The 12,010-nt window shown below is 37.6% G+C and overlaps 1 protein-coding gene across 1 annotated transcript in view; it reads left to right on the top strand.

The window, feature by feature from the left end:
- Positions 1-7,213: 7,213 nt before the first annotated feature.
- The window catches only part of LOC113070425 (thrombospondin type-1 domain-containing protein 7A), a gene marked incomplete at its 3' end in the record, with an annotated part of 46,388 nt that continues 41,591 nt past the window's right edge, over positions 7,214-12,010 (top strand). Inside the window, exons 1-2 of the mRNA XM_026243709.1 lie at positions 7,214-8,154; positions 11,289-11,537. Coding sequence (XP_026099494.1) covers positions 7,226-8,154; positions 11,289-11,537 — 1,178 coding nt within the window. The remainder of the gene's footprint in view (positions 8,155-11,288; positions 11,538-12,010) is intronic.

Below are 12,010 nucleotides of genomic sequence, written 5' to 3'. Positions count from 1 at the left end.
TTCTTCTGTGTTTTGTTATTTTTAATAGTCTCATCCCATCATGCCTCTTGCTCTCTGAGTGAAGTGGACATATTTACCAGTGGCCGAATACACTGCTCAGATTCACTAATGGAACCCTTCAGACAAACAAACACACACACACACACACATTTTTTAGTAATAGCCGATTCCAATGATTTATGGGAGTACATGTTCTTGATGTTGTGAAACTCAAACCCATTTACTAATGATGATTCAGCTTTTTCAAGTTGGCCGGTTATTACTGACCCTTAGAATAATATGTATTTTTTTGAGGTAAGTGTGTGTACTGTACATGTGTGTGCGTGTGTGTGTGCATGGATGTAGTTCACTAGGTTACAAAGAAACACCAGCTCAAAGGCTTGTTTAAAGGGGACAGTTCACTCAAAAATCTATTACGGACCCTAATGCTGAGTTTGTGTCATTTTTAAGCATTTCCAAGTTGTTACAACTTCATGAAAAAGAGCAGCATGAACATTTGTCACAAATTCTCCTTTTGTGTTCCACTATGAGTTTGAGAATGACTGACATAGTTTCTTAGTCTACAACCATTAATGGATCGTGTAGGATTTCTTGCACATTCTTGTATATGTTAGATTCAGTCTAGAGCTGTCTAAAGCTCAAATTCTAAAAAGCAATGACTTTAAAAATTATAATGAGATGTTTCAAAGTAATTTCGCCCCTTCCCCACAGTGCAGTTGATGATGCTGAAAAGAGCGTATTCACAACAGTTTGGCATGCATTCATGGGCTTTCATAATGTTTCATGGCATCCTAAATGAAGCGTGTAATGTAATAGCAAAGCACCTACAGCTCAGAGAACTTTTATGAAAGATACATGAGTCATTTTAAATTCCTAGTAGAGTTTCTCTCAATCTTACTTTAAAATTCAACATTGGAATTTGCACATTCATTGTCCGTCTCAATTCTTTTCACTTATTTCCCAACCAGGAAACTTAAATTCAAGATTTTGTTTCATCAACAGTTTAGCTTTTTACATTTCAACCTTTGTCCTCCTCAGAGTGTGGGAGAGCTTGACCGAGGTCTGAACTGAGAACAGTTAACTCATTTTGGCAGGAACGTCCTTGAGCAAGACTGATACAGATACACAAACACTTAAGAGCTTGCATATTTTATTGAATGAATATTCCTTTTCATAAAATAAAAATGTTTTGACATATTTGAGCTTTTTGGTGTTGGTTTTGAAGGATTTTGTTTTGGAATATTTTTAAACTTTAAAAGCAGACAGTTAAAGCAGCAGAGTTGCAGCTGGTATATAGCATTTCATGATTAATCAAACCCTGCACTTTTGGATTACTACAGCTGAAGAGGGATGAGAACGACCTAACATCTCTGTAGGAAATAAAAACCACAAATTAGATATGTTTAATACCTCATACAGTAATTATAGAACGTTTTGCATAAGTCATTCAAATTTTAGGACTTTCACTTTAGAAACAATATTTTAGGAATCTAGAGTTTCAGAAGAGATGTCAAGAAAGTCTCACTTTGTGCTTGGATTTGCCAAGATAATGCTACAAATCAAATGATTTTTCATGCTGCAGCTTAATGTTGTCAAATTTAAATAAATATTTTAGAATATAATATATATTGAATTGTATAATTTGTTTATTAGTATTTAATTATTATAATATTTTATATTTTAATATATTAAATATTTTCCTGAATAAAGTTAGTTACTACATGCCTTCAGTTTTTTACATGGTATGTTTTATAGTTCTATACTCTTACTACTGTATATACTGTATAACAATTATCTAATTGATTTTTTATTTATTTTTTTTAGAAGAAATGTGTGTCAACACTGAGACATACAAGAAACAACAGTGATAACTCTGTTAAGTCTCCTGAGATATAAAAGAGCAATACAATTTTTCCTCTGGGTCACCACGTGACACAATATATCCTTAAAGGTGAACAATATGAGGTTGGGTATATTGCCTCTCAAACATCGTCATTCCTTACATTAGCATCACATTAGGATGTGCATGTTAGCAAGACTGCAAAATCAGTGGCATCCTTGTGACTGGCATTGTATCACTCTACAACATAAAAATGCTCTATAGCCAACTATCATTCAACCAGAAACAGTAATACAGTCAAATCCAGAAGTCTTTGTAAAGGGATTTGTGGCCAATAGACTCTGCAGCAAGCTTTGGAAAAGCCTTAGTATCTGTGATCACAAAAGATATTTAGCATGCATAAGAAAAAGGGATAAAAGATTTTATGACTCCTATATGGGTGTCTTGGGTGTAGCAGATGTCTTGATATTAAATGTGTAGGTGAGAGTGTGAGATTCACAATATTATTAGATATCAGCACAACTTCAATATTTCTCTGTGGGGATTAGATAAAACCCGACTGGCCTGATTCTGAGACTGAGTCTGATAAAAGACTGCAGAGAATTATATATTTTTTTTTCCCTCTGACAGTGAATTTCATGCAATTTAGTGGAATAACATTTTAACTTTGTAATCGTGCCAATCTAAATAATAGACAATGTGAAACGTGACCTTTTCCTTGGTGTTTCATAGTTCTTCATCATGTGAATGTCTGAAGTACACGAATGCAGAGCATCTGCCCAGCATGTTCCTATTTTCTAAAGCTTATGTATCCAGCCAAGCTAGTATGGAGCAACATTTTACGCTGTTTTATATTTCCCTGGTAAATGCCGCCTGGCACCGCAGGAAATACCAAATTGGGGATGGGGAGAGGATGCAAAAGAGAAATTATTTTATATGTGACCAGTCGCCCTCCCTCCATCTCTCTTTCTCCTATTCTTCTTAGTCTTCTCATCCTCAGAAAGTTAAAGCTGACTACTGTTCATAATCATATCTGTGAAAAAACATGTCTCATAACCTTCAACAATCACTTGCTTCTCCTTACTGAACTAACGAAGGCCTCTGAGAATTTGTTTGATTACAACTGAAAGAACTAAATGAATTGTGTAATGGATTTGCTGTACTCATGGGAGAATATTTGTGCTAAATGTAATTGCTTTGAGAAAGCTTTCTTTGATTTATTATATCAAGAGCTCCATAACTGTTTTACAATTGATGTACAGTACGGCTGATGGGGCATTATCCATCCTATTTTAGAGGTACCAATACCAAATAAATGCATATTAATGTGATCTCCAGACAATCTGTATATTAGAGTACTGTATATGCACACCAGTTGGTGTAGAGAGTTTTTCATTAGTGAGAATCACTCTTTCAGCTGATTTGTCTCAAACTGATTGATTCAGGAATGAAACGTTTTTATGATAGTCGTCGACTCATTACTCAAGTGATTTGTTCAAAAATACTGATTCATTTAGGAACAACACACATCTTTATGAGTGAATCACTGAATCATTCACTCAACTGATTTGGTCAAAATTAGGGCCGGGACTCGATTAAAAAAATTAATCTAATTAATTAGAGGCTTTGTAATTAATTAATCGAAATTAATCGCATTTTAATCGCATATAAATATTTGAGCTGAGAACAGTGAGAAGTAATTTTTTTCACATGGATTTATAGTATACCATTGAATAATGACTGAATACATAAGCTTAAGCAACAAAATATTGTTTATTTTTGTTCAACCAAGTCTAGCAGACCAGTGCAATTTTTGCCATGAAGTGTAGCAATAGCATATTTAGAAACAATTTAGAAATAGTACATTTCAGAAATTCAGGAAGCTTATAGGTGCTGGAACCTTCTGTAAAGTGTTTTTTTTAAGTAAAACACAATACTGTCAATTACATTCAGAACATTGGAAACCCTGACTATTAGAAAACATCTCTCTGTTGCTTCAGAGGCCATAACATACTAAGTCCAACTCTCAATAACCTTGGCCAAAACAATAAAGAGTTCAACATAAAGTGCCAGTTGCAACAACAAAATAATTCATAGTTCAACATAAAGTGTAAAGTCCACGCTAGCTGCTATATGTTTTGCGTTGAGGTGATACTTGAGACTCGATGTGTGCTGCGGTGAAATGCGAAGCGAACGCTAGTTGGTGCTTCAGTATAATCGGTCCCGCCGAAACTCATCCAGTGAGAAACGTTCCGCGGTGCAAAAATAAGTTATTAAAAATGCGGGATTTTTTTTTCTGTAATTAATTAATCTTAGTTAACGCGTTATTTTTTGTGTAATTAATTAATCTCAATTAACGCGTTAAAGTCCCGGCCCTAGTCAAAATACAAGAATGTAACATGTATTTTTGAATGAATTAACTTAAAACTTTAATTAGGTCTAAAACAGATTAATTAAGGAATGAATTGTCTTAATGAGTGAGTCATTGAATGATGCATGAAACATATTTGTTAAAAACACAGATGAATTCAGAATGTGTTGCTCAGAGTCAATAAATATTGTGCATTCATTAGCTTAGGTTAGATCTTCATTGACAAAAAAAAAAAAAAAAAAAAAGAATATCTGATGAAGTAAACATCAACATCTTTCTAAATTGTAAGTTACCTCAAATCTCTGAATTGTGAAAAACAAAGCCATACTTGCAATTGCTCTGTTGGTCTGGATACCAGCATGGCTATTATTAAAAATGACCCTCAATATTCAGAACAACAACTTTCTAGCTTGCAACTCTCTAAAATGAGTTACATTTAACTGAAAAAGCATGTTTACATCTGTTACAGGTCCGTTCTTGTGCCATATGTGTGTATATTTAAGCCATGTTTGTGTGATAGGAGATAATAAAAATCATTGAGTGGCAGGTGGATGAGCAGACGGAAATTGATGAGTTAATTTACTGATGCCCTGCGGCTGTAGATCCAACAGCTGGAGCGACGGCCTGCAAACAATAGAGTCTTATCCACCATAAAACTCTCTCCTTCTCGCTTTTTTATCCCTTCTCTGCCATCTTCTTTTCCCTTACTCATTCCCACATCCCTAGCTTTTCAATCACTGCACATCCACGGTAACCTTTACAGATGGAAATACATTTTCCATCTTCTGTCCTTCCTCAAATTTGTGGTTATGACTCTATCGCGCTCCTATGATGTGTCGCCCAGTCCTGCATGCTGTTTGGCTGTGCATCTCCCTGGTGTCCTCTGGCCTGTAGATGACCACATCGCCTTGTGACATGCTCATAAATTATTCTGAGCACCTGCAGCTGCAGGCGTTGTGAATGAAGAAGCTCTTGCCGCTCTCTCTGGGGAGCTCCATTATGCTTCCTCTACAAACACATGCAGTTGTTTGTGAGCTAGAGCTCTAGTTAAAAAAAAAAAAAAAAAAAAACATTCAGTACAACAGTACTAGTAGTAGTAGTAGTAATCATCATCATCAACATTTCAACTCATTTCTTGTTTTCTTTCAAAAAAAAAAAATCAAGGTTAAAGTATATATACATTTATATATATATATATATATATATATATATATATATATATATATATATATATATATATATATATAATTTTTTTTTTTTTTTATTAAAATGATATCTGAGCTGCCTAACTTAAAACCATATATAACATGTATAACTCATCTTTATGGCTTTTTTTTTTTTTTTTTTTTCTCAGATAGGTAATTAACAATGCTATGAATACTGTTGATTGAGTTTGATTTGTACTTAACCCACACTATTCTTTAAGGTTATGTTTTTAGTGTTTAATGCAGATGTGTTCACTAGTGTGGAATTGTAATCTTCCTTCTTGCTCTCACAATCTAATTGCTCTTGATTTCCCCAGAAAATTGGAGTTTACAGTGGCTAACCATGTGACAAACTGCGTATGGAACAAATCAGAAATAGTTTTTTTAATAAATTAGAATCTTGTACTGAGTATGCTGGTGAAAAAGAACACTACATGTGAGTGCATGGAGTATATGTATATCTTTTTCCGGTGTTTGAGGTCATTCAGTTTGTGGCGGCTCCGTTTGTTGTATCCAGAGCGGTTTCTTGTGGTCGGCATTGATCTGTATTGACCTGGTCCTTGTGGTTGCAGCTGTAGGCTAATTTAGCCCACTGCTCATTCCATTAACATTTACATCGGCGTGTCTCATCCTTATCGAGGGGAGTCATAAAGCAGGGCTTCACATGGCCTTCATTTCTCTGAAATAAATCACCCTTTGGTCCAGGCACTTTATGAAAGACAGGTACCAGAGCACACAATGAACCACTGTAGTCAGAGAGTGCTTTTAAAAAAAGATTATTTGCAAGAAGATCTCAGCTGAACTCTGCAATCAAATGAAATGACCTCAGGTGATGGTTACGGAATATCATGAAAATGAAAAAAAATATTAGAAGAGAGATGCAGTTTAACACTTCATCACTTGGTATAACTGCTTTTTTCCCCTTCATGACCTCAGCAAATTGTCAGACTGAATTTCAGTTCATCTGTTAGCTCACTTTGATTTACTGCTTCAGACTGTGTGCTTATGTCTCTAGTGCTCTGTAGAGACTGAACAGTTAGAAAATGCAGAGGTGTTACTTCAGCCTAGAATAACCTATCCTCCTGAAACCAAACCAAAATATTAGACTCTTTGGCTTGCTTTCTTCTTACTCCTCTTTTTTCTTCATACAGTGAAAGGTTCCACTGACTTTGACAGAAAGTGCATTTTTAGATCAACTCTCCTATTTATAGTCAGCTGCTGCTTCATGTATCCATCCACTGTCCAACAAAATCCTGGCACTGGCAGTGGCACATACTGGAAATTGTCAGATTTTATGTAGTAAGCTACAAAATCAAATTCCTATTCACTTGAACACTTGAATAAATCTAATTAATATTCATGAGATTTTGCCATTTTGTCATGTCAAAACCAGCATGTGTGGGAAGTACCAATTTGAGTACCAATCTTTCTCTCTCCTCCTTGTACTCTGTGACCTTCTCCACAATGACCTCTCTGTCACTGTGACCTCTATCAGTAAAATCAGCTTGTCTTCACTAACACATCCCTAGTGTTTTGCATTGTACAGTCCCTGGGAATAGAGGGATATTGATTCAGACAGTGGGCATGTTACTCCTCCTGGCTGCCCATATCCTCTTTTTAACTTAAGTATCTTAAGTGCATGTAGGTTGCAGACATTAATTATGACCTGTACAGGAAGTGAAACCGGATGCGATCAGGATATTGAACATGAGCACAAATCAAGACTGGCATCTGTTCATGAGGCTTTTACTGAATTGTAAAGTTGTCTCTCTTGTCTTCGTCTCTCTTTTAGGGCCATGGGGTAGGTGCATGGGCAGTGAGTGTGGTCCGGGTGGAAGTCAAAGCCGAGCAGTTTGGTGTGCCCATTCTGAAGGCTGGACCACGTTACACACCAACTGCCAGCAATCGGAGCGGCCCAGCAACCAACAGAGTTGCTTCCGGGTTTGCGATTGGCACAAAGAGCTGTACGACTGGCAGCTAGGGGCCTGGAACCAGTGCGTGCCAGTGTCTATGCGCAGTGTGGGTGTGCCAAGGCCAGCGGTGTGCACTCGAGGCGAAGAGGGCATCCAGACGCGGGAAGTGGGCTGTGTGCACAAGTCGGATGGTGTTCCTGCGGAAGATGCCATCTGTGAATACTTTGAGCCCAAGCCACGGTTAGAGCAGGCTTGCCTTATCCCATGCCCACGCAACTGCGTGGTGTCCGAATTCTCCCCATGGACGTCCTGCTCCAAGAGTTGTGGGATGGGTCTTCAGAACCGCTTGCGTTGGGTTTTAGCCCCACCACTTTTTGGTGGATCGGCTTGCCCCAACCTCACAGAGTTCCGCACCTGCCAGCTGGGCCCCTGCAACGGGGACGAGAGCCTGTACAGCCTGAGGGTGGGACCTTGGGGCCCCTGCATCACTTCACCTATACGTCAGGCCCGGGAAACCCGAGAAGATAGAGAGCTGAAACCAGAACGTAAGGCAAAGCGGGACCGGAAGGCCAGGCAGGAGCGTCAGGGCAAGCGGCGCAAAAACAAAGAGAAAAAGGAGGTGAAGGAAAACAAAGGAGAACGTGTGAGGGACAGGGTCAGGATGAAGGGAAGGATGAGGGACTCTGAGACCCGAGAGCTCATCAAAAAGAAGAGGACGAGGAATCGTCAGAACCGCCAGGGCTTGAAGTTCTGGGACCTGCAGGTGGGCTACCAGACCCGGGAGGTGACGTGTGTTCACCGAAGCGGAAGCACATCGGCGCTCAGGTCAGCCTCCTCTTCTTTATGTTCATGCATGATTTGATTATAAAACTGTTATTCTTCCAGATGCTTCTTTCTGTGTGGGGAACTGTGATTTGCTTAGGTTTGATAATATATTGTTTGAAAGTAGTGAAAGCTATTCCAATCAACAGTTTATTTATTTATTTTATATCTATTTATTTATTATTATTTGTTTACCAATGGCAGTTAGATATCTGGATCTAAGGCTTGGTATTACTACAGCTTTTCTTGTTTGATTCCAGTTCTCCAGCTCTGAAAATGTGTACATTTTATTTCATTCTGATTCAATAGTCAGCTATATATATTCTTTTTAATGTATAATTCATTTATGTGATGGCAAAGCTGAATTTTCAGCAGCCATTACTCCAGTCTTCAGTGTAATTCCAATATGCTGATTCGCTGCTCAATAATATTTTGTCAGTTATTATTAATGTTGAAAACAGGATTCTTAGAAGATTTTTATGTAATTATAATTGACAAATTAATGACATAATTGAATGTCTTTTCTGAATAAAAGTATACATTTCTTTCCAGAATAGAAAATCTCACTGTTCCCAGACTTTTGAAAAGCAGTCTATGTACATCTATTAAAAATAAGTCAATTATTAAACCAACAGAGCTGTCAACTCTACTGCGTGATTGTTTAAGTGAAGGTCATGATTAATCACAAAATCAATATTTGTACCCAGCCCTAACAGAAAAATGTCAACACAGGCAAGAGAACTGAGACCATTGAGCCATTTAATGGGGGGGTTCTAAAGGAGAACATAAATACAGACTTATCAACTCAGTCATGATACTGTATGTCAACACTGTCTCCTTCCCACCTGCAGTGTTTCTGCATTTCTCTCCTTGCAATATGAAAGCTGGTCAGTCTTCTGATCCTATGTGTGTGTGTGTGTGTGTGTGTGTGTGTGTGTGTGTGTGTCAGAAAGTATAAGAGAGCAGAGAGGCAGCACTTATGTCTGTTTTTGACCACAGGGAAATGACAAGCCTGCTTTTACCAGCACATTCTCTTATCATATGAGCTGGCCTTCAGTGAGATATGCATATTACACACACGCACACGCACACAGACACACATGACAAAAAGATAAAAATACAAACAGACTTCATTCAAAGCGCGAAACACCACCGCACATGTAAACTTAATGTTTAACACATGCTCTCAAGTGGTTTTATTCTCCACATTACAGCTTTAGCAAACTTAACAAGGATCTTCACAGAAAGACATGTGGTATTTTATAGATCCTGGGGGCTATTAATATTAACTTGCGGCATGTTTTCAAATGTTTTCCTTGTTTTTATCTGTTTATACGTTATTTTACTCATAGACTGCACTACATGCTAACTGTCTGAGCTGCAGCAATCATTTAATCCGGTCCCTGTGTTATAATTTCCCTCTCTTTAGGGGATTGTGGAGCATGATAATTGACATTTTAAACAGTTCTTGCAGTGGAGTTTCCCTCAAGGAAGTTTCAGAAAGTCTGTCAGTAATAGACTAACTAAAGAGAGAAATCTCATTTATGGAGCAATACTCTCATGTCAGTATGATGACCCAAGCCCATTGCCTTGCCATCATTCCATCACCCTATAAGTAACTGTCTGCCTATAATGTAATTGCATTATTCTAACCCAAAAATGTAATGGCCATCTTCCTTCAGAAATGTCCCTTATCGTTTTCCTATCAAGTTTCTGTTATACCAGTAAGTAGTTTTAAGCAGTTTATAATATGGCCTTTTTTTTGCCAAGTGCTTTTCCATTACATTTGCACAGCCTGCAATGGAGAGCATCTTTTATTGAAGTTTCATCTACAGGTTTGATTCAATAAGCATGTTATGCTCCTATATCTCCAGTGCATGTCCTCATTCTGTCTCAAATGGTGAAACTTTTAATATGCTTTAGTTGAAGAGGTATTGTCAAGTGAAATGGGAATATCACTACAAGCAACCTTAGACTTTCCGAGTGAATTTCAGCAAAACAGCGTGCCCGTCAAGACCCACTTTGATTGTGTTGTTGTGAACAGGATTTCAGAAGCAAAAATGTCTGTTATGATTGCCGTAGGTTCCCCTTCTAGAGTCAGAATGGGGATGTGTCATATCTGCCTGTATTTGTTGTTATATGGGATTAAGCACAGGGAGATGGAGAGAGATGTGCACTGTCCCAGGCAGATCGGTACATTAGAGCTACTCACTGACTTCACAGATGGCTGAAATCCCCAAAGAGGCTTAGCTGATTCTGATGACCGTATTAATGCAACACCCTGCCCTGGATCAAATGTATGGAATGGCAAGGTCAGAAACGAGAAAAGCATTCAAATCAGACCTCGCACCATGGATAAAGCCAGTCAAACCAAATTAATAGATACTTGATTAGGCTCTTAATTTGTGCTCTCCTATCCACACATCTCAAATTATGTATTGGCTTTAATGCCAGTCTGTGTGTGGGAGTGACAGTGGTGTAAATATAAACCTTGTAATAGATGCTTACAGGTCACAGAAATATATGTACAAGAATGGTCTCTGCCTGGATTTAATTCATCAGCCTTTGACACCAAAGACGTGACCTGTGAACCAACCAAGCCTCTGATTTCTTCATCTGACTAAGACAAGTGAGGTCTTTCTTACATGTTGTAGGAGCTCTAGTGAGGGCCACAGTCTCAATCATAACAACCCCCAAAGCCAAACCGTCGAAGGCGTTTGATGCCTCTTAATTAAAATTCATGCAAGTCATAGTTTGAAACATATCTTAATTGAATCGCAATCTGTAGTGACTGAGATAGAAATGAAAGAACAGGGGTGAGGAAAACTCCTGGTAAGATGTGAGGTCAGAGTGTAAGCAGCAATGCATATTCAAAATGATATACAGTGATTGGATGGGGTCGGTTGAATACAGCTTTTTTAAAGATAACAAGGCGAATGACATCCTCCCTGGTCCTGAGGTCTCATATGTCTGTTTTATCTCCATGTTTTTATACTTTTAAGTTTTTCGCTAATAATTCGGTTTTTTTTTTTTTTTTTTTTTTTTGTATTATTATTATATTTTATTATATCTGTCTGTCTGTTGGATAAACGTTGGATTCATTGATCAATTATATACTTTATTCTGTGTCCCTACAGCCACTGTAACCAGCAGACTCTTCCTGTGACATATCAAGCCTGTGTCGTCCCAAAGGACTGTGAAGTGACCGAGTGGTCAGACTGGTCTGCATGCTCAAAGGAGTGCTATGATCTGAATGGGCGTAAGGGACAGAGGACACGCACGCGTCAGGTGAAGCAGTTCCCAGTGGGTGGAGGGGCTGAGTGTCCTGAGCTGGAGGAGAGTGAACCGTGTTCTCCTCAAGGAGAAGAATTCCCGCCATGTATAGTGTAAGTGCTGCATCCATTCTGCTTCGCTGCTTGGATCATGACATTTAAATGTATACTAGACCTAATATTAAGCATTTACACTCAGTGATGTCAAAACTGGTATGGTTAATCTAAAGTTGATATTGGTTAACTATATGACTGAAAACAGTTACACTACCAGTCAAAAGTTTTAGAACGGCGAGATTTTTATTTATTGTATATATATATATATATATATATATATATATATATATATATATATATATATATATATATATATATATATATATATATATATATATATAGCAGTCTCTGCTTCTCACCAGGGCTGGTTTTATTTGATTCAAAACACAGCAAAACCATTCCATATTGTGAAATAATTTTACAATTTAAAATAACTGTTTTCTGTTTGAATATATTTTAAAATGTAATTTATTCCTGTGATGCAATGCTGAATTTTCAGCATCATTACTCCAGTCTTAAGTGCCACATTA

This window comes from Carassius auratus, unplaced genomic scaffold, assembly GCF_003368295.1.
Source record: "Carassius auratus strain Wakin unplaced genomic scaffold, ASM336829v1 scaf_tig00003893, whole genome shotgun sequence".
In the NCBI taxonomy this organism is placed as follows: Eukaryota; Metazoa; Chordata; class Actinopteri; order Cypriniformes; family Cyprinidae; genus Carassius; species Carassius auratus.
This window is presented reverse-complemented; position numbering and strand designations above follow the sequence as displayed.